Below are 22,022 nucleotides of genomic sequence, written 5' to 3'. Positions count from 1 at the left end.
AAGTTGTTCAAGCGTTCCTAGAAAGAATATTATAGAGCTAATACTTAGGGACAAACACAGAATTAATAGTAACAACAATAACAGGGGCTTAATACATATTAACTCATTTATTCTCCACTACAGCCCTATGGAATAGGTACTGTTATTATCCTTATTTTATAAATAAAGGAACTGTACCAGAAAGAGGTTCAAGTAACTTGAATAAGGTCACACAGCTAGTAAATAATAAGGTCACAATAAAAGGAACAAACTGTTTCCTTTTTTAAAACTTTTTATTTTGTATTGGGGTGTAGCCAGTTAACAATGTTGTGATAAGTTCAGGTGAATAGCAAAGGGACTCAGCTATACAGTAGGTCCTGTTGGTTATCCATTTTAAATATAGCAGGGTTTACATGTCCATCCCAAACCCCCATCTCTTCCCCTCCCCTCACCCCCCCTCCACCCCGGCAACCATAAGTTCATTCTCTAAGTAGGAACAGGCTACTAGAGTGACTAGAGACACAGATGTATAGAACAGACTTTTGGACTCTGTGGGAGAAGGTGAGGGGGGATGATCTGAGAGAATAGCATTGAAACATGTATATTATCAACTGTGAAACAGATCGCCAGTCCAGGTTTGATGCACGAGACAAGTGCTCAGGGCTGGTGCACTAGGATGACCCAGAGGGATGGGATGGGGAGGGAGGTGGGAGGGGGGTTCAGGATGGGGAACACATGTAAATCCATGGCTGATTCATATCAATGTATGGCAAAAACCACTACAATATTGTAATTAGCCTCCAACTAATATAAATAAATGAAAAAACAAGTGACTTTGTGAGTATTTAGGGAAATTAATTACCATTTGTCTTTTTTTTTTTTTTAACTTTATTTATTTAGACTGCATTGGGTCTTGGTTCCAAGCATGCAGGTTTGGTTGCTCAACAGCATGTGGGATTTTAGTTCCCCAGCCAGGGATCAAACCCACGTCCCCTGCATTGGAAATTCTTAGCCACTGGACTACCAGGGCAGTCCCCCATTTGTCTTTAAGTTTAAAAGGTAAACACATAAAACCCTCTCTAACACCTCCTGTTAAAGGAACAGGCTTCAAATTATTGAAGAAATGCAAATGAATCTATTATGTTCTACCTCTGTTTTAGAGATCCCTGATTCTAGAACAAGTTTCTTTAGTCACTAAGAGAGATCCAAAGATTTGTGTAGTTTAAAGAGAGTTCTGACTCACTGTTTCATTTTTATAAATGTAACATGCTAGGAAGAAATAGTTAAAAACACCATGAGGTTTCATATTTGAAACTAAACCTTAAAATCTGTCAAGCAGAAAAGTAGTTTATAATTTTATATATACTGTAGTTCAGAGATAGCCCAATAAAATAAATGTTTTGTTTGTTTTGTAAAAACATTTAGAATTTCTTTCAATCAAAAAAAATTTATTAAACTGCGTCACCAAACTCTAGTGGAAATCTTTCCACAGCTGCTTTAAGGGTGTAGCAGACCTTTAACTCTGTCTACGATCTCAGAAAGCAAGGCTGCTCCTATTTCCTAACAAGGCATATGTGATGGAATGGAAAAAGTGCTTCTGACACACTTCTATGATGGAGTCAACAACGTTATTTAACTTATCTCAAAAAAATATATACTAGCAGAGAATTGTCTCTTCAAACTCAAGCTTGCATTAAATCTTAGAAATCTACCTCTTTATTGCCACTCTACACCAATAAATGCCATGCATAAAAAAAAAAACAAACTAATTTAGGAGTGGAATACTGGAAATTCAGTCTTCTCTTCTTCCTCTTGACTCTAGCCCAGAAGAAAAATCTGTTAAATACTGCCTTGACTACAGCACTAAAAAAATATAATATTTAGGAAGCAATACAAATAAGGAAATTAGGAGAGAACAGGAATGTTCAGTTGTTGATTTTTCCCATCCAGGACCATTCATACCTGCATTCTTCATCACTTTTGATGAGGGGATCAGAGCCTACAGTGCCCACCAGGAACTTGGGACTAAGCAAAGGCAACCGCACATGCTGCAGCACCTATGAGATAATAAACACTATTAAAGGCACAAACTCCATCTGTAAGGTATTTAAGAGAATATATAACTCATGCTCCCTGATTGTGTTTCCCACTGTTTTGAGATCTAATTGGATTAATTAATTGGTCTAATAAATAATGAGGATGGAAGGCATAAATACAAAACTAAATTTATTGCAACCACCAGTTCAGTAATTAGAATAATCAGTATCACTTTAGCATGCTTCTTTATGCTTTCAGCAGTATAGACTCTTCTAATAACAATCTAGAAGAATATACTATCAAATTGCTAAGGACTGTAATCATAATAACAAGAACATCAAACATGTCATTTAGTGACCACTTATGAACCATATTATTCCTGTACTCTTCAAACTGTGGTGGGGTTTCCAAATCATAGAGAAGGGAGACATGATAACTGCCATCCTTGCTTTCTTTTGTTCATTATGTACCATTTAGGTTCTGATTTATGCTATAGCCCAAACCTACAGTTGATGCAAAACAGAGAAAGAAAAGTAGCAAAAAGTTCATAATGATAAACACTTAAAATGCTTAACACTTAATCTCCTTGGTTATTTGGAAAGAGATGGTCTTTCTTACAGTCTAATACGAATGACAGTGATAACTGTTTCTTTTTTGCAAATCAAATATGTATTACTTTATCCAGTACAAAACAGTTACTTGAAGCATTTCCCTGCATACCTGGGGTAACTGAGGACGTCTTTCTTGAATACTGTATTTAACCCAGGCCATCACTGCATTGAACACCTGTTCTTCACTGCGAACATTTAGTTCATCACTAGATATTATATCAATGAGTTGATTGGCTGGAAGCAACATGAACTCTTCACTTTCCATCACCTGTTTGAAGTTAGGTAAGAATAAAAGGGAAAACAACCTGTGATCAGATTTGTCTGTTTTAATATTTTTCTTCAGGGTTGGAGGGCAAAGCTTTATTTCACAATGGAGCTGAAGTTCAATATAGTATCAGAGGACAAGAAAAGTTTAAAAAGAAAAAAAGACAGGTAAAGCACAGAAGGTTTTTAGAACAATGAGACGATCCTGTATGACACTACAGTGGTGGACACATGTCATTATACATTTGCCAAAACTCACAGAATGTACAATACCAAGAGTGAACCGTAATGTAAGTTATGGACTGTGGATGCTAACATGTCAATGCAGGTTCATTAGTTGTAACAAATGTATTTCTCTGGTGCAGGATGTTGATATTGGGAGAGGTTATATGTGTCACTTACTAAATGGACATGAATTGGAGCAAACTCCGGGAGATAGTGAAGCACAGGGAAGCCTGGTATGCTGCCGTCCACGGGGTCACAGAGAGTCAGACATGCTTAACGACCGAACAACATGTGTGTGGAGACAGGGTATATGGGAACTGTACTTTCTGCTCAATTTTGCTGTGACCCTAAAACTACTCTAAAAAAAACAAAGTTTATTAATTTTTAAAAAAGGGAACATAGGAGAATACAGATGGCACAATTAAAATTTAGGAAAAATAGTAATTTGTGATTTAGACAATTTAAGAAAAAAATTATACTTTTTTTTCTCAGTATGAAGTATCAAGATAAAAATTTATATCCAAAATAAACTATACCAAATTATAACTCCAGAAATTAAGAGGCATATAAAAATATCAGGAAAAGCTTTCAGAGGAAGGTTAGTTGCTGAAAGGGCAATGTCTAGGACACAAACACCAAGGGGCCAGTTTGAAAAAAGAATGGAGGTGTCAGCATTTCTGTAAGCGAGAATAACATAATGATATAAGCCATTAGACGGAGGACCGCACCACTCAGATATATTCATATTCTGATATGTATATATGAAACTATGAACATATATAATTTATCTGTATCCAAGGTTTGGGGAATTGTCAGAATGCAGATGAAATGGCGACAAGGATGTTATCTGATTGTGCAGTTCAGTCACAAATCCCAAAATCTTGTAAATCTTGTCAAGATTGTAGAGTAAAAGGGACAGGGTGCAATGCAAACAGTCACTGCTACACTTCATGTGGCTTCTGTCTCATTCAGAACATTGTTCTGCCTGTGACGTCTATTAGTGTAGGAAGGATATAGTTTAAGAGCTTGAATTCCCACCACGCAACCTCTGATGCATATGCTATATTCTCTCAGGACAGGGCTATTTTCATGCTCATCAAAAAAATCAGAATATTTAGCAGGATCTGAGATAAGCCATAACAAGTTGACTACTTGGTTAAGAATTTTTTCCCAAGCACATCAGAAAAAAATACAAATCTCAAAACAATTAAGGGCCATATAAAGTCAGCTGTGCTTATAGTAGAAAATACTAAAGAGCACTTCAATTTTTATGGCACAAGTCTTCATATCATCTGAGTGAGAGACCCTCTGGGGCTCAGGAAATGAAATTGGAAACCTTTAAATTTTACGTGAAGTTGCTTAGCCAGGTCACTTAGTAGTTAGAATGCCTGCATTGTATTCTCTGTAGCAGCGTTGTTGGATTTAGCAAATAATATATAGCATGATTATACTAAAAACTACTTGTTCATCTGGAATAAATTCAACTGGGCGCCCTGTATTTTGTCTGGCAGACTTATGCGGGGGGGTGTAAAGTTAAGGGTTAGATTTGGGGTCCAGTTCCAGATGAAGTATGCTGACCTTCAGCATGCAAAACTTGAGCAAGGCTGTATGTTTCCTTCTTCTTAATTTTTCTTCAAGCTGCTTTCTTTACTAAAGACAAGTCGTATCATATATCTTTGTGAAGTTCCTTAACATTCTTTTAGGATCTTGTCAGAGTATAAAAATTTTCCCCAATTTAGTGATTATAAGACAAATATTATATAAATATCAAGGATCACCAAGTTTAAAGTTTATGAATAAACCACTTTGATATTAACAAGTCACTTAATGGAAACCTTAGAGGGCAAGAAGACAAAAACATCTGTGTGAGAAAATATTTCTTGGCACTAAGAGTAAAAAGAATACTTTTGATGAACAAAGATATTAATGATCTACCATTAGGGCAAATCTAGCACTAAATTCTATCCTTGAACCAAACAACCAGGTTAAGAAAATAATGCTTTAAAATACCCGTTTTTTATTTATTTTTGAAGTTTTTTTTTTAATGTGGATCATTTTTAAAGTCTTTATTGAATTTGTTACAATATTGCTTCTATGTTTTTTTTGGGGGGGGGCTGAGGCATGTGGGACTTTAGCTCTCCGACGCATGTAGGATCGAACCTGCATCCCCTACATTGTAAGGGGAAGTCGTAACCACTGGGCCACCAAGGAAGTCCCCCAATAACTGCTTTTTAAATAAAAGTTTGCAGGAAATCTAAATTTTAAGTCCCACACTATTATGGTAAAAGCTTACTTTCAGTTTCTTCGGATAAATGTAGATGTGATTTGAAGAATGAATAAAGCTGAAAACAACAAGAATGAATAAGGAAAACATTCTAGAGTTGTAACAGAAATGAATGGTGAACTCAGTGGCACTGAGCTGAAAGAAAAAATTATGTTTATGAGCAAGCGTAACACTGTATGAATTAAAAATTAAGTTTGTTGTTGTTTAGTTGCTAAGTCATGTCTGACTCTTTGTGACCCCAGGGACTGTAGCCCACCAGACTTCTCTGCCCATGGGATTTCCCAGGCAAGAGTACTGGAGTAGGCTGCCATTTCCTCCTCCAGGATGGATGAAGTTAGGCGTAAGGAAATAGAAGGAAATTAAATAGAGATCTAAGTCTGAAAATAATTTAAATGAGTCACAAGTGGTAAGCCCTAAATGGTGACTTATTTTGCATCTACACAGAACCATTCTAGTCCATGAACAAAGTAAGGTTTTCTTCACTGGGATTTCATTATATCAGGTTCACTTTGGATGCAGGGTTAGAACTGCAAGGGATTCTAAAACCTTCTGTGCTATTAAGAATATTCTTCAGATATTTGTAACTACCTTAAGAACTAAAACTCAAGCTATGCTTAAAGCAAGAAATTTTAAAAAATCAACTTTATTTAAAATGTACAGTTCAATAAATTTTGATAAATGTACACATGCATGTAACCATTACCACAATCAAGATATAGAACATTACCATCATCTCCAAAGATTCTAAAGCAGGGATTTCTTAACCTGGGGTCCAATGACTGGCAAATTATTTTGGAAATTCTCAATGATGGCAAATCTTTATTTTTTGCAGAGTGGATTTGATTTTTAATCAGGTAGAGAGGGAGGTGGGAGGGGGGATCGGGATGGGGAATACATGTAAATCCATGGCTGATTCATGTCAATGTATGACAAAAACCACTACAATATTGTAAAGGAATTAGCCTCCAACTAATAAAAATAAATGAAAAAAAATAGTGGAACAAAGTTAAAAGTCAAATCTGTTAAAGAAGTTGTGTGAAGTTTACTCTGAATGAAAAATTAAGTTTGACTATAAAATACTGATTACTTTGCAAACAAAGGTCTGTCTAGTCAAGGCTATGGTTTTTCCAGTGGTCATGTATGGATGTGAGAGTTGGACTGTGAAGAAAGCTGAGTGCTGAAAAATTGATGCTTTTGAACTGTGGTGTTGGAGAAGACTCTTGAGAGTCCCTTGGACTGCAAGGAGATCCAACCAGTCCAGCCTAAAGGAGATCAGTCCTGGGAGTTCACTGGAAGGACTGATGCTGAAGCTGAAACTCCAGTACTTTGGCCACCTCATGCAAAGAGTTGACTCATTGGAAAAGACCCTGATGCTGGGAGGGATTGGGGGCAGGAGGAGAAGGGGACGACAGAAGATGAGATGGCTGGATAGCATCACCGACTCGATGGACAGGAGTTTGAGTAAACTCTCAGAGTTGGTGATGGCCAGGGAGGCCTGGCATGCCGCGATTCATGGGGTCACAAAGAGTCAGACACAACTGAGTGACTGAACTGAACTGAACTGATAAAATACTGATGCAATTAATTTTAATGAAGTATAAACTCCATTTAGTCATGGTTATGCCTCTTTTATATTTTGTTGGAATCAATATTATATTAAGGATTCTCCCATATAAATTCATGAGAGGTACTGATCTGCAGTTTTCCTCTAGTGTCTGTGGTTTGCACACTAGAGTAATTTTTATCTTATCTGGCAACCTCCTGCATGCTTTTCTGGAAGATTTTATGTAGGGTTACATTATTTCTTTCTGAAATGTTTAACAGAATTCACCATCTGGGATTGCTTTTTTGTGGGAAGGTTTTAAAATTATTAATTCAATTTCTTTCATAGATATAGAGTTATTCTGGTTTTCTGTTTCTTAAGTTTTTTAAATTTGTGTTTTTAAAAAAATTTGTCAATTTCATCTCAGTTGCTGAACTTAGCAAAATGTTGCTCATGATATTCTGTTTTATCCTTTTTAATGTCTGAGGGTTTATAGTGCTGTCTTCTTTTTTATTTCTGATACTGGTAATTTGTATCTTCTCTCCTTTTTTTCTTAAGTACAGCTAGAGATTCATCAGTTTTTTTCAAAGTAACATTGATTTTTGCTCTATTCTTTATTCTTTGTTCCTTCTATTTTGGGTTTAATTTGCTCTTCTTTTTCTAGTTTACAAAAGTAACAATCAGAACAAAAATACAAACCTTCCTATATACTAAAAAAATGAAGGACTTCCCTGGTGGTCCATTGGTGGGGAATTTGCCTGCCAGTGCAGGGGACACAGGTTCAGTCCCTGGTCCAGAAGATCCCACATGCCACAGGGCAACTATGTCTGTGTATCACAACTACTGAGCCCATACTCTAGAACCCAGCAGCTGCAACTATTGAGCCCATGAGCAGCAATTACTGAAACCCACATGCCCAGAGCCCATGGCTCTGCAACAAGAGAAGCCACTACAACGAGAAGCCCAAGCACTAATGAAGAGTAGCCCCCACTTGCTACAACCAGAGAAAGCCCATGTGCAGCAATGAAGACCCAGCACAGCCAAAAATAAAACAAATACATCTTTAAAAAAGAGAATCTACAGGAAAGAGAAAATCATAATAGGAAAAGCAATATATAAAGGGATTATAGATCACTTAAATAAACCAGTACAGAGATTTTTTTTAAGTAAAAAAATATATGAAATTGATTATAAATACAACAGTAAAGGGTTAACATGAATATGCAAAATAGGACATCAAAATGATAAAATATAGGGGAAGGAAGTAAGAAAATGTAAAAATTTTTAGAATGTGTTTGAGATGATATAATTACCAGTTTAAAGTAGATATAGTAATGGGTTAACATACTTGAAAACCAAGGTAACCTCAAATAAAAAACATACAGTAGATTCACAAAAAAACAAAAAGAGAACTCAAGCATAATACAAAAGAAAACCATCGAACACAAAAGGAAAAACAAAAAGAAAAGAGTAAAGAAATATAAAATCAACTGGAAAATAAGGTTTAAAATGGAAATAAATAAATATATGTCAATAATTACCTCAAATGTCAATGGACTAAATGCTCCAGTCAAATGACATATAGTGGCAGATTGGATAATAAAACAAAAGCCTTAAATGTGCTGCCTACAAATGGCGCACTTTAGGATGAAAGACACACACAGACTGAAAGTGAGGCGATAGAAAAAAGATACTTCAGGCAAGTGGAAATGATAAGAAAGCAGGGGTAGCAGTACTCACATCAGACAAGATAGACTTTAAAACAAAGACCACAGAGAAAGACAAAGAAAGACATCACAAAAAGACATTGATAAAAAGATCAATATAAGAAAAGGCTATTATATTTGTTAAAATATAAGCCCACAATATAGGAGCTCCTAAATACATCAAACTAATACTAACAGACATAAAGGGAGAAATTGCAAGGGATACAATAATAGGAGACTTTAACATCCCACTGACATCAATGGACAGATCATCTACACAGAAAATCAATAAGGCACCAAAGGTGCCTTAGGTCAGTCTACTAAGGCAAAAGCAAAAATAAACAAGCAGAACCTAATTAAAGTTATAAACTTTTCCACAGCAAAGAAAACCATAAACAAAACAGAAAGACAATCTACAGAATGGGAGAATATATTTGCAAATGATGCAGCTGGCAAGGGCTTAATTTCCAAAATACACAAATGGCTCATATAGGTCAATATATTAAAAAAACAGGCAATCACATAAAAAAAAAATGGGCAGAAGATCTAAAGAGACATTTCTTCAGAGAAGACACACAGATGGCAAACAGGCATAAGAAAAGATATTCTACACTGTTAATTATTAGAGAAATGCAAACCAAAACTACAATGGGATATCACCTCACAATGGTCAGAATGGACATCATCAAAAGTTCTACAAATAATAAATGCTGGAGAGAGTGTGGAGAAAAAGGAATCCTTCTACACTGTTTGGAGAAGGCAATGGCAACCCACTCCAGTACTCTTGCCTGGAGAATCCCATGGACAGAGGAGCCTGGTGGGCTGCAGACCATGGGGTTGCTATGAGTCGGACACGACTTCACTTTCACTTTTCAGTTTCATGCATTGGAGAAGGAAATGGCAACCCACTCCAGTGTTCTTGCCTGGAGAATCCCAGGGACGGGGGAGCCTGGTGGGCTGCCATCTATGGGGTCGCACAGAGTTGGACACGACTGAAGTGACTTAGCAGCAGCAGCAGCAGCCTACACTGTTGGTGGGTATGTAAATTGATGTGGCCACCATGGAGAGTATGGAGGTTCCTTAAAAGACAAAAGATACAGCTATCATATGATCAAGCAATCCCAGTTTTTGGCATGTATCCAAAAAAGATGAAAACTTTAATTCAGAAAGATACAGGCACCACAGGGTTCACAGCAACACTATTTACAATAAGCAAGACATGGAAGCAACCTAAGGATCCATCAACAGATGAATGGATAGAGAAGATGTGGTGTGTGTGTGTGTGTGTGTGTGTGTGTGTGTGTATACACACACAATGGAATATTATTCAGCCATAAAAAATGAAATAATACCATTTGCGGCAACATGGGTGGACCTAGAGATTATCATACTCAGCTAAATAAGTCAGACAGATAAATATTATATGATACCACTTACATGTGGAATCTAACAAAAATGATACAAAGGAACTAATTTACCAAACAGAAACAGACTCACCTGCAGACATAGAAAGCAAATTGCCAAATTCAGACTTAAACTGAAGAAAGTACGGAAAACCACTAGACCATTCAGGTATGACCTAAATCAAATCCCTTATGACTATACAGTGGAAGTGAGAAATAGATTTAAGGGACTAGATCTGATAGACAGAGAGCCTGATGAACTATGAACAGAGGTTTGTGACATTGTACAGGAGACAGGGATCAAGACCATCCCCATGGAAAAGAAATGCAAAAAGTCAAAATGGTTGTCTAAGGAGGCCTTACAAATAGCTGTGAAAAGAAGAGAAGTGAAAAGCAAACGAGAAAAGGAAAGATATTTCCATTTGAATGCAGAGTTCCAAAGAATCGCCAGGAGAGATAAGAAAGCCTTCCTCAGCAATCAATGCAAAGAAACATAGGAAAACAACAGAATGGGAAAGTCTAGAGATCTCTTCAAGAAAATTAGAGATACCAAGGGAACACTTCATGCAAAGATGGGTTCGATAAAGGACAGAAATGGTATGGACCTAACAGAAGCAGAAGATATTAAGAAGAGGTGGCAAGAATACATAGAAGAACAGCACAAAAAAGATCTTCATGACCCAGATAATCGCAATGGTGTGCTCACCTAGAGCCAGACATCCTGGAATGTGATGTCAAGTGGGCCTTACAAAGCATCACTACGAACAAAGCTAGTGGATGTGATGGAATTCCAGTTGAGCTATTTCAAATCCTGAAAGATGATGCTGTGAAAGTGCTGCACTCAATATGCCAGCAAATTGGGAAAACTCAGCAGTGGCCACAGGACTGGAAAAGGTCAGTTTTCATTCCAATCCCTAAGAATGGCAATGCCAAAGAATGCTCAAATTACCACACAATTGCACTCATCTCACACGCTAGTAAAGTAATGCTAAAAATTCTCCAAGCCAGACTTCAGCAATATGTGAACCAAGAACTTCCAGATGTTCAAGCTGGTTTTAGAAAAGGCAGAGGAAGCAGAGATCAAATTGCCAATATCTGCTTGATCATTGAAAAAGCAAGAGAATTCCAGAAAAACATCTACTTCTGCTTTATTGACTACATCAAAGCCTTTGACTGTGTGGACCACAACAAACTGTGGAAAATTCTGAAAGAGATGGGAATACCAGACCACCTGACCTGCCTCTTGAGAAACCTGTATGCAGGTCAGGAAGCAACAGTTAGAACTGGACATGGAACAACAGACTGGTTCCAAATAGGAAAAGAAGTACGTCAAGGCTGTATATTGTCACCCTGCTTATTTAACTTATATGCAGAGTACATCATGAGAAACACTGGGCTGGAGGAAGCACAAGCTGGAATCAAGATTGCCAGGAGAAATATCAATAACCTCAGATATGCAGATGACACCACCCTTATGGCAGAAAAGTGAAGAGAAACTAAAAAGCCTCTTGATGAAAGTGAAAGAGGAGAGTGAAAAAGTTGGCTTAAAGCTCAACATTCAGAAAACCAAGATCATGGCATCTGGTCCCATCACCTCATGGGAAATAGATGGGGAGACAGTGGAAACAGTGTCAGACTTCATTTTTGGGGGCTCCAAAATCATTGCCGATGGTGACTGCAGCCATGAAATTAAAAGACACTTACTCCTTGGAAGGAAAGTTATGACCAATGTAGATAGCATATTAAAAAGCAGAGACATTACTTTGCCAACAAAGGTCCATCTGTCTGGTCAAGGCTATGGTTTTTCCAGTGGTCATGTATGGATGTGAGAGTTGGACTGTGAAGAAAGCTGAGCGCCAAAAAATTGATGCTTTTGAACTGTGGTGTTGGAGAAGACTCTTGAGAGTCCCTTGGACTGCAAGGAGATCCAACCAGTCCATCCTGAAGGAGGTCAGTCCTGGGTGTTCATTGCAAGGACTGATGCTGAAGCTGAAACTCCAGTACTTTGGCCACCTCATGCGAAGAGTTGACTCATTGGAAAAGACCCTGATGCTGGGAGGGATTGGGGGCAGGAGGAGAAGAGGGAGACAGAGGATGAAATGGCTAGATGGCATCACTGACTCAATGGGCATGAGTTTGAATAAACTCTCAGAGTTGGTGATGGACAGGGAGGCCTGGCGTGCTGCGATTCATGGGGTTGCAAAGAGTTGGACACGACTGAGCGACTGAACTGAACTGAAAGTGGAAAGGGCAAGAGAAGGATAAATTAAGAGTTTAGGATTAACAGATATACTCTACTATATATAAAATACATAAACAACAAACAATAAGGTCCTACAGTATAGCACAGGGAACTATATTCAGAATATTTTAATAACCAAAATGGAAGAGAATCTTAAAAATAACAAAATATGTAGATATATAAAACTGACTCCCATATATATGTCTATAAACTTATATGCTGCAATATATCATACATTTTATCTATATAAACCGAATCACTTTGTTATATACCATAAAATAAAACAAAATTATATATGAATTACATTTCAATAAAAAAAAGAAAAAAAAGGGAAAGGGCCCAAATCAATAAAATTAGAAATGAAAAAGGAGAAGTTAAAACCAACACCACAAAAATACAAAGGATCACAGAGACTGTGATGAACAGCTTTATACCAATAAAAGGTACAACCTAGAAGAAATGGACAATTTCTTAGAAAGGCACAGTTTCCCAAGACAGAAGCAGGAAGAAACAGAAAATATGAACAGACCAATTACCAGTACTGAAATTGAATCAGTAATTTAAAAATTCCCAACAAACAATAGTCTAGGACTAGATAGCTTCAAACATTCTACCAAACATTTAGAGATGACTTAATACCTATACTATTCCCAAAAACTACAGAGGAAGGAACACTTCTGCAACCTTCTATGAAGCCATCATCACTATGACACCAAACAGACAAAGATATCACCCACAAAAGAGAAAATTACATGTCACTATCACCAATGAACAAAGATGGAAAAATCCTCAACAAAATAATACTGGCAAACTGAATCCAACAATACATTAGAAGGATCATCCACCATGATCAAGTGAGATTTATCCTAGGGATGCAAGAATTTTCAAATATCTGCAAATCAATCAATGTGATACACTATATTAACAAACTGAAGAGCAAAAATTATATGATCATCTCAGTAGATGCAGAAAAAGCTTCTGATAAAATTCAATGTCCATTTATGATAAAAACTCTCCCAAAGGCAGGCATAGAGAGAATATACTTTGATATAATACAAACTGTATAAATGAGAAACCCATAGCTAACATGATCTTCAACTGTGATAAACTGAAAGCATTTCCTGTAAGATCAAGAATAAGACAAGGATGACTACTCTCACCACTTTTATTTAACATAGTTTTGGAAACCTTGCCACAGCAACCAGAGAAGAAAAATAAAAGGAATCCAAATTGGAAAGGAAGACATAAAACTGTCATTGTTTGCAGATAATATACTATACATAGAAAATCCTAAAGATGCATTCAGAAAACTACTGGAGCTCACCAATGAATTCAGTAAAGTTGCAGGATACAAAATTAATACACAGAAATCTGTTGCATTTCTATAAACTAACAGTCAAGTATCAGAAGGAGAAACTAAGGAAACAATCTCACTTATCATCACATCAAAAAGAATAAAATACCTAGGAATAAGCTTGCCTGAGAAGCAAAAGACCTGTGCTCTGAAAACTATAAGATACTGATGAAAGAAACTGAAGACAACATAAATAGATTGAAAGATATATTGTGTTCTTGGATGGGAAGAATCAATATTGTTAAAATGACTCTACTCACCAAGGCAGTCTATAGATTCAATGCAATTCCTATCAAATGATCAATGGCATTTTTCACAGAACTAGAACAAATATTTAAAAATTTGTATGGAAACATAAAAGACCTCAAATAGCCAAAACAATCTGGAGAAAGAACAGAGCTGGAGAATCATGCTCCCCGACTTCAAATTATACTACAGAGCTACAGTAATCAAAACAGTATGGTTTGTGTGTGCTGTGTGTATGCTCAGTTGCTCAGTCATTCCAACTCTTTGTGACCCAATGCACTATACCAAGTCAGGCTCCTCTGTCCATGACATTCTCCAGGAAAGAAATTGGAGCAGGTTGCCATTTCCTTCTCCAGGGGATGTTCCTGATCCAGGGATTGAACCTGTATCTTCTCTGTCAGCAGGAAGATTCTTTACCACTGAGCCAGCTGGGAAGCCCAAACAAACCAGTATGGCACTGGCACAAAATAGACACATAGGTCAATGGAACAGGACAGAAAGCCCGGAAACACACCCACACACTTACAGTCAGTTAAGCTATAACTAAGGAGGCAAGAAAATTAGAGATACCAAGGGAACATTTCATGCAAAGATGGGCTCAATAAAGGACAGAAATGATATTGACCTAACAGAAGCAGAAGATATTAAGAAGAGGTGACAAGAATACACAGAAGAACTGTACAAAAAAGATCTTCACGACCAAGATAATCATGAAGGTGTGATCACTCACCTAGAGCCAGACATCCTGGAATGTGAAGTCAAGTGGGCCTTACAAAGCATCACTACAAACAAAGCTAGTGGATGTGATGGAATTCCAGTTGAGCTATTTCAAATCCTGAAAGATGATGCTGTGAAAGTGCTGCACTCAATATGCCAGCAAATTGGGAAAACTCAGCAGTGGCCACAGGACTGGAAAAGGTCAGTTTTCATTCCAATCCCAAAGAAAGGCAATGCCAAAGAACGCTCAAACTACCGCACAATTGCACTCATCTCACACGCTAATGAAGTAATGCTCAAAATTCTCCAAGCCAGACTTCAGCAATACATGAACCGTGAAATTCCAGATGTTCAAGCTGGTTTTAGAAAAGGCAGAGAAACCAGAGATCAAATTGCCAACATCCACTGGATCACTGAAAAAGCAAGAGACTTCCAGAAAAATATCTATTTCTGCTTTATTGACTATGCCAAAGACTTTGACTATGTGGATCACAATAAACTGGAAAATTCTGAAAGAGATGGGCATACCAGACCACCTGACCTGCCTCTTGAGAAACCTGTATGCAGGTCAGGAAGCAACAGTTAGAACTAGACATGGAACAACAGACTGGTTCCAAATAGGAAAAGGAGTACGTCAAGGCTGTATATTGTCACCTTGCTTATTTAACTTATATGCAGAGTACATCATGAGAAACACTGGGCTCAATGAAGCACAAGCTGGAATCAGGATTGCCAGGAGAAATATCAATAACCTCAGATATGCAGATGACACCACCCTCATGGCAGAAAGTGAAGAAGAACTAAAGAGCCTCTTGATGAAAGTGAAAGAGGAGAGTGAAAAAGCTGGCTTAAAGCTCAACATTCAGAAAACCAAGATCATGGCATCTGGTCCCATCACTTCATGGCAAATAGATGGGGAAACAGTGGAAACAGTGGCTGACTTTATTTTCTTGGGCTCCAAAATCCCTGCAGATGGTGATTGCAGCTGTGAAATTAAGGACACTTACTCCTTGGAAGGAAAGTCATGACCAACCTAGGCAGCATATTAAAAAGCAGAGACATTACTTTGTCAACAAAGGTCCGTCTAGTTAAGGCTATGGTTTTTCCAGTAGTCATGTACGGATGTGAGAGTTGGACTATAAAGAAAGCTGAGTGCAGAAGAATTGATGCTTTTGAACTGTGGTGTTGAAGACTCTTGAGAGTCCCTTGGACTGCAAGGAGATCCAACCAGTCCATCCTAAGTGAGATCAGTCCTGGTGTTCTTTGGAAGGACTGATGTTGAAGCTAAAACTCCAATCCTTGGCCACCTGATGCGAAGAGCTGACTCATTTGAAAAGACCCTGATGCTGGGAAGGATTGATGGCAGGAGGAGAAGGGGATGACAGAGGATGAGATGGTTGGATGGCATCACCGATTCAATGGACATGAGTTTGGGTAAACTCCGCGAGTTGATGATGGACAGGGAGGCCTGGCGTGCTGTGGTTCATGGGGTCACAAGGATTCAGACATGACTCAGCGACTGAACTGAACTGAAACTGAAGGAGGCAAGAATATACAATGGAGAAAAGACAGTCTCTTTAATAAGCTGTGCTGGAAAAAACTGGACAGCTACATAAAAGAATGAAATTAGAACACTCTCTAACATCATATACAAAAGTAAACTCAAAATGAATTAGGAGGTAGGGATTCAAATACATATAATGTTATACATAAATGGAGAAGAAAATGGCAACCCACTCCAGTATTCTTGCCTGGAGAATCCCATGGACAGAAGAACCTGGGGTGCCATGGTCCACGGGGTTGCAGAGAGTCGGACACGACTGAAGTGACTAAGCATGCACTATATATAAAATAGATAACCAAAAAAAAAAAAAAAAAAGATAATCAAAAAGGACCTATTGTCAAGCACTATATTCAATCTTATAATTTATAATGGAAGAGAATGTAAAAAGAACAATAATGATCACTTTGTTGTACATCTAAAACTAACACAACATTGTAAGTCAATTACATTTTCAATAAAAATTAAAAAAATAAACACCCCCCAATAAAAGTTCTATGAATAATACTATGAATTAAACTGGCTGCTTTTGAAAAAAAGTAGAAAAAAAAAACCCTTCAAAATGGATTAAAGACCTAAACATAAGACCACATAGTATGAAACTCCTAGAAGAAAATATCAATAGAACACTCTTTGACATAACCACAGCAATATTTTTTTTGATCCATCTCCTACTAAAGTAAAGGAAATAAAAGCAAAAATAAACACATGGGACCTAATTACTCTTAAAAGCTTCCGCACAGCAAAGGAAACCACTGACAAAACAAAAGAACAACCTACTGAATAGAAAAATATTTGCAGATGACACAACTGATAAGGGACTATACACACTGAAAAGTTCAGGAGTAAGGGAATATGATGTATGCAACATACCCTCAAACTGCTGAAAGAAAAATATTCATATAATAGAGACAAAATGATAAAGAAAAAGTGGCAAAAGGTTAACAAGCAATGAATCTCGGTAAAGGGTATGTGAAAGTTCCTTCTCTTTCCTACAGTTTTTTATATGTTTATATTTTTTTCTTTTGATTGTTTTTCCAAATAAAATTTAAAAATTATTCTTTCCAATCTGATAGGTTAAGAAATGTTGTTTTAATATATTTTTTTTAGCTTTGTGTAATGGTATCTTTTCATGTTTATTTTACATTTAATACTTTTATACATTGCTTATTCATATCCTTTGCCTATTTTTCTGCTGTATTTTTAAAAAAATTATTTATTTACTTATTTGGCTTCCCTGGGTTATGGCACACAGGATCTTCAATCTTCACTGTGTCATGTGGGATCTAGTTCCCTGACCAGGAATTCAAGCCGGGCCTCTGCATTAGGAGCTCAGAGTCTTAGCCACTGGACCACCAGGGAAGTCCCTGCTGTAATTTTTTAAATTGTTTTTCTCATTCAATTTGTATGAGTCTTATAAGAACTAGTGTTTCTTCTGTCATGTATGCTCCAAATAGAATTTCAGAGTTTGGCATGATTTAATTTAGTTTAAGGTGCTTTTTGCTTGTTACTGTTGTTATGAACAATAACATTTAATTTTTATGCAGTCAAATTTATCAGGCTTCTGGGTTATATCCTGCCTAGAAAGGCCATTTTTACCCTAAGCCTAGTAATGCTTTCTTCTAGTACTTTTAGAATTTAAATTTTTGGGTTTATTTATCCATTGAGCATTCTATCTGTTTAAAGAGTTTATTTTTCCCCCAAGTAACCAGTTTTACTAATGACATGTATTAAACAATTTTACCTTCCTCCACCGACTCGATCAAACCAGTCAATACTAAAGGAAATCAGTCCTGAATATTCATTGGAAGGACTGATGCTGAAGCTCCAATACTTTGGCCACCTGATGCAAAGAACTGACTCCTTGGAAAAGACCCTGATGCTGGGAACGATTGAAGGCAGGAGGAGAAGGGGACGACAGAGGATGAGATGGCTAGATGGCATCACTGACTTGATGGACCTAAGTTTGAGCAAGCTCGAGGCATGCTGCAGTCAGGGAAGCCCGGCGTGCTGCAGTCCATGGGGTCGCAAAGTCGGACATGACTGAGCAACTGAACTGAACCACTGATTTGAAACATCTATTTTTGGATTCAAAGCTACACCGATTTGCTCTGTCTTTAGTTTCAAAATGTTTTCATATTTCTTAAAGACAGTGATTCTAATATGAAATTTTAGAAACTTCCTGGATGTTCTAGCATAAATAGTTTTCCCTTGGTATCTAAGGAAGATTGGTCCCAGGACTATTCTCCACTCCACCTCCTCCATGTCCCCAGGATACCAAAATTCCTAGATGCTCAAGACTCATATAAAATGGCACAGTATTTACATGTCACTTACACACATCCTCCCACATACTTTAAGAACTCTAGATTAATTATAATACCTGCTGTTGCTGCTAAGTCACTTCAGTCGTGTCCGACTCTGTGCGACCCCATAGACGGCAGCTCACCAGGCTCCCCCATCCCTGGGATTCTCCAGGCAAGAACACTGGAGCGGGTTGCCATTTCCGTCTCCAAGTTATAATATCTAATACAATGTAAATGATATGTAAATAGTTGCCAGCACCTGACAAATTCAAATGTTACCTTTGGGAACTTTATTAAATTTTTTTTTTCATATTTTTGATCCATGGTTGGTTCAGTCTGTGAATGCAGAACCAGCAGACATGGAAGGCCAATTGTGTCTGTGTATGTACGTACATGTGTATGTGTATCCTCCTTCCTATACAGTCCCTGTCTTTGCATTTCATGAGGCCCACGCTGGTTTTTCTCCTCTTTCTATTCTAGTTATTCCCAGTTTTATTTGCCAATTGCTTTTTCACTAATCATCCTTCAATACTGGAAAAACTTGAGGGCTTTTCTCTCCTCCTACTAGGTGATCACATTGGCATTCATTTTTTTAACCTTGTTTATGGTGCTTTTTGTTATAAAAGCTTTAAATTTATATGCCTGCTAGGCTCCTCTGTCCATGGGATTCTCCAGGCAAGAATAATGGAGTGGGTTGCCATTTCCTTCTCCAGGGGATCTTCCCAACCCAGGAATCGAACCCAGATCTCCTGCATTGCAGGCATTACCATGTTGATAACTACTAAACTTTAATCTCAGCCTAACCTCTTTTCCGACTTATATAAACAATGACTTGCTCAATATCTCTAGGTAAATATTTCACACGTGTCTCAAACTGAATATATCTAAAATGGAACCCACGGTTTTTCCTCCTCAAGCTGTTCCCCTCTCCACTACATCTGTGGTACAGACTCCAGAAATAGGATTGCCAAGACAAAGAGCATGAGCAAAATGTGTGTAATTTTGATATACTGCCCAATTTCCTTTCAGAGGGGTTATATCAGTTTATACTTATGCTAGCAATTAGCTACCCACTCCAGTACTCTTGCCTGGAAAATCCCACGGATGGAGGAGCCTGGTAGGCTGCAGTCCATGGGGTTGCTAAGAGTCGGACACGACTGAGTGACTTCCCTTTCACTTTTCACTTTCATGCATTGGAGAAGAAAAGGGCAACCCACTCCAGTGTTCTGGCCTGGAGAATCCCAGGGACGAGGGAGCCTGGTGGGCTTCCGTCTATTGGGTCGCACAGAGTTGGACACGACTGAAGCGACTTAGCAGGAGCAGCAGCAGCAGCAATTAGCTATTTCTCCATGTTCTTGTTAACAGGGTGTGTAACCAAACTTCTGGATATTTGTAATCTGGTAGATTACAGATTTGTAATCTGATAGATAAAAAATAGTACTTTGGTGTAATTTTTATTCATGTTTCAGTTATTATGAACAAACCTGAGCAGATTTTCATTATGTTTAAGGGCAATCTGAACTTCTTGTTTACTACCCATTTTTAGGTCATTGGCTTAGGTTATTGACCAATGAGCTCTTGAGATATCATCTGTAATATGAGTTGCAAATGTTTTCCCTTACTTTGTCTTTAATTTTTTGTCTCATTGTTTTAGCATGCAAAATTTTAAAATATTTATATAGTCAAATCTATCAATATTTTCTTCTATGCTTTCTGGGTTAGTCAATTAGAAAGGCCTCTTCAAGATTATAAAGGAATTGTTTTGTGTCATCTTCTACTATTTTCATGGTTTCACTTTGTATTTTTTAAATCTTGGATCCATTCACTGGACATTATCCTGTTGCACAGAAGAGTGATACTAAAGAATAAAATGGACATGCCATTCCTTTGCTTAAAATCCTTTAATGGTTTTCTATTGGTCTTAAGATCAAATTCCAAATTCTTAACATGGTCTATTAACTCCAATGTGATCTGGCCCTGTTTCTTCTATAAAATCATTATGTAACATTCTTTATTGCTCTTTGGATCTCATTGGGTTTCTTTCAGTTCCTCAAACTTGTTATGCTTTTTCATGTCTCAGAATCTTGGATGAACTGTTCCAGAACCAAAGTTAAATCTCTCCGTAATACATTGTTAAATTATCCAGGGCTTCTCTGTAGCACCCATTAACTCTAATTAGTTATTTATGTAATTATGAATTCAGCAGCTGTCTTCTGTGCCAGATTATAATTCTCCACTAGAACAGACACTCCAGGCATCTTGTTCACTACTGTAGCTTCTGTTCCCAAGCACAGTGGTGGAAATATAGCAGCTTCACAGATATTTATTAAATGAATGAACAAATGAAAAATAACAGGTTTAATAAGTTCTTTGGTGACATATAATTTCATTTTTCTGATTATTAGCTCACCAAATAATCTGACATATTATACTGGCCTAACAAATACATTGTGAATGCATTCAAACCACCAAGTACAACTCACCTCTTGAAAATTATGTTGAGTGAACTTGTCTGCTATCCTTAGCAACTCACGACATGAATGTGTGTCAGCAAAAGCCCGAATGCCCAGGCAGTTAGAAGGATCTAATTGTCTCTTCAAGAATTCACAACAGGCTTCTTGTATTTCTGCCAGCTGGAGGAGGCAAGCAGCTGGCAGAAGGGTCTGAACATTGCCCTCTTCCACAGTTATCTGGGAGGTATATGCAAAGTCTATCAGTAGTTCCATAGCCCTCTCATCTATGTCTCGGATCACTACTTCTGTCTGACGGCTCTCTGCCAATTCTCCTGTAAACATAGCTCGGAAGTAGGGACTACAGGCTGACAAAATGACTCGATGGGCATATATCTTCTTAGCTCCCACAACTAGCACCACATCGCATAGCTCCCGGTGTTTTCTCAGAAGGTTAATCACTTCCAAGGTTTGTCGAGGGTGCTTGTCTGAGATATAGGGCATGCGGGCAGGTTGGGGAACCCCTTCTGGCAATTTGTTGGGGTCTCCAAGGGTGCAGCGGCTTGTTACATCCATTCCAGTCTCTCCTGGCCGAATGTTGGTACACCTATAGGAATGGGGGTAGGAGAGAGAAAAGAAGACGGCAATATTTTTAGAAGCTCACTCCAGCATTTCATTTGTATGTCATATGTAGAGATTCAGGTGTTAATTTACTAAGTAAATGCCACAAACAAATTATTGACAAATAATTAGAACTAAAATTTTTGGATTTTCATAACCATCACACTGTATCAACATGGAGAAAAAAAGAGAATCTGTGCCCCTCAGTTAAGATGGTAACTATGTTTTGGACAAATATTTACTATTTTTTATAGTTTACAAAGCATTTAGCTACAGACTAAGGAAAATTCAAAGGAATATAAACAGGCATCAGGAAACCTAAAATTATCTAGAATAAGGAGATATACATGAATAACCAGAAAGAGGGTAACCAGGATAAAAAATGTGATTCAGAAAGGCAAAATCTATGAAATATTTGTTTATACTGGAACATATACCTGACTGGCATAACCTCTCAGTTATTACAAGGGTAT

At 37.5% G+C, this 22,022-nt stretch overlaps 1 protein-coding gene across 8 annotated transcripts in view; it reads right to left on the bottom strand.

Moving 5' to 3' along the window:
• Positions 1-22,022, bottom strand: part of KLHL20 (kelch like family member 20) — a 70,789-nt gene that overhangs the window by 18,532 nt on the left and 30,235 nt on the right. For all 8 annotated transcript variants that reach the window (XM_043923659.1, XM_043923652.1, XM_043923653.1 and 5 more), the window contains 3 exons: positions 20,962-21,535; positions 2,737-2,895; positions 1,942-2,036 (listed from right to left, as the gene is read on the bottom strand). In XM_043923659.1, coding sequence (XP_043779594.1) covers positions 1,942-2,036; positions 2,737-2,895; positions 20,962-21,504 — 797 coding nt within the window. In that variant the 5' untranslated portion in view covers positions 21,505-21,535. The remainder of the gene's footprint in view (positions 1-1,941; positions 2,037-2,736; positions 2,896-20,961; positions 21,536-22,022) is intronic.

The sequence above is a fragment of the Cervus elaphus genome, chromosome 14 (genome assembly GCF_910594005.1).
Source record: "Cervus elaphus chromosome 14, mCerEla1.1, whole genome shotgun sequence".
Taxonomy (NCBI): Eukaryota; Metazoa; Chordata; class Mammalia; order Artiodactyla; family Cervidae; genus Cervus; species Cervus elaphus.
This window is presented reverse-complemented; position numbering and strand designations above follow the sequence as displayed.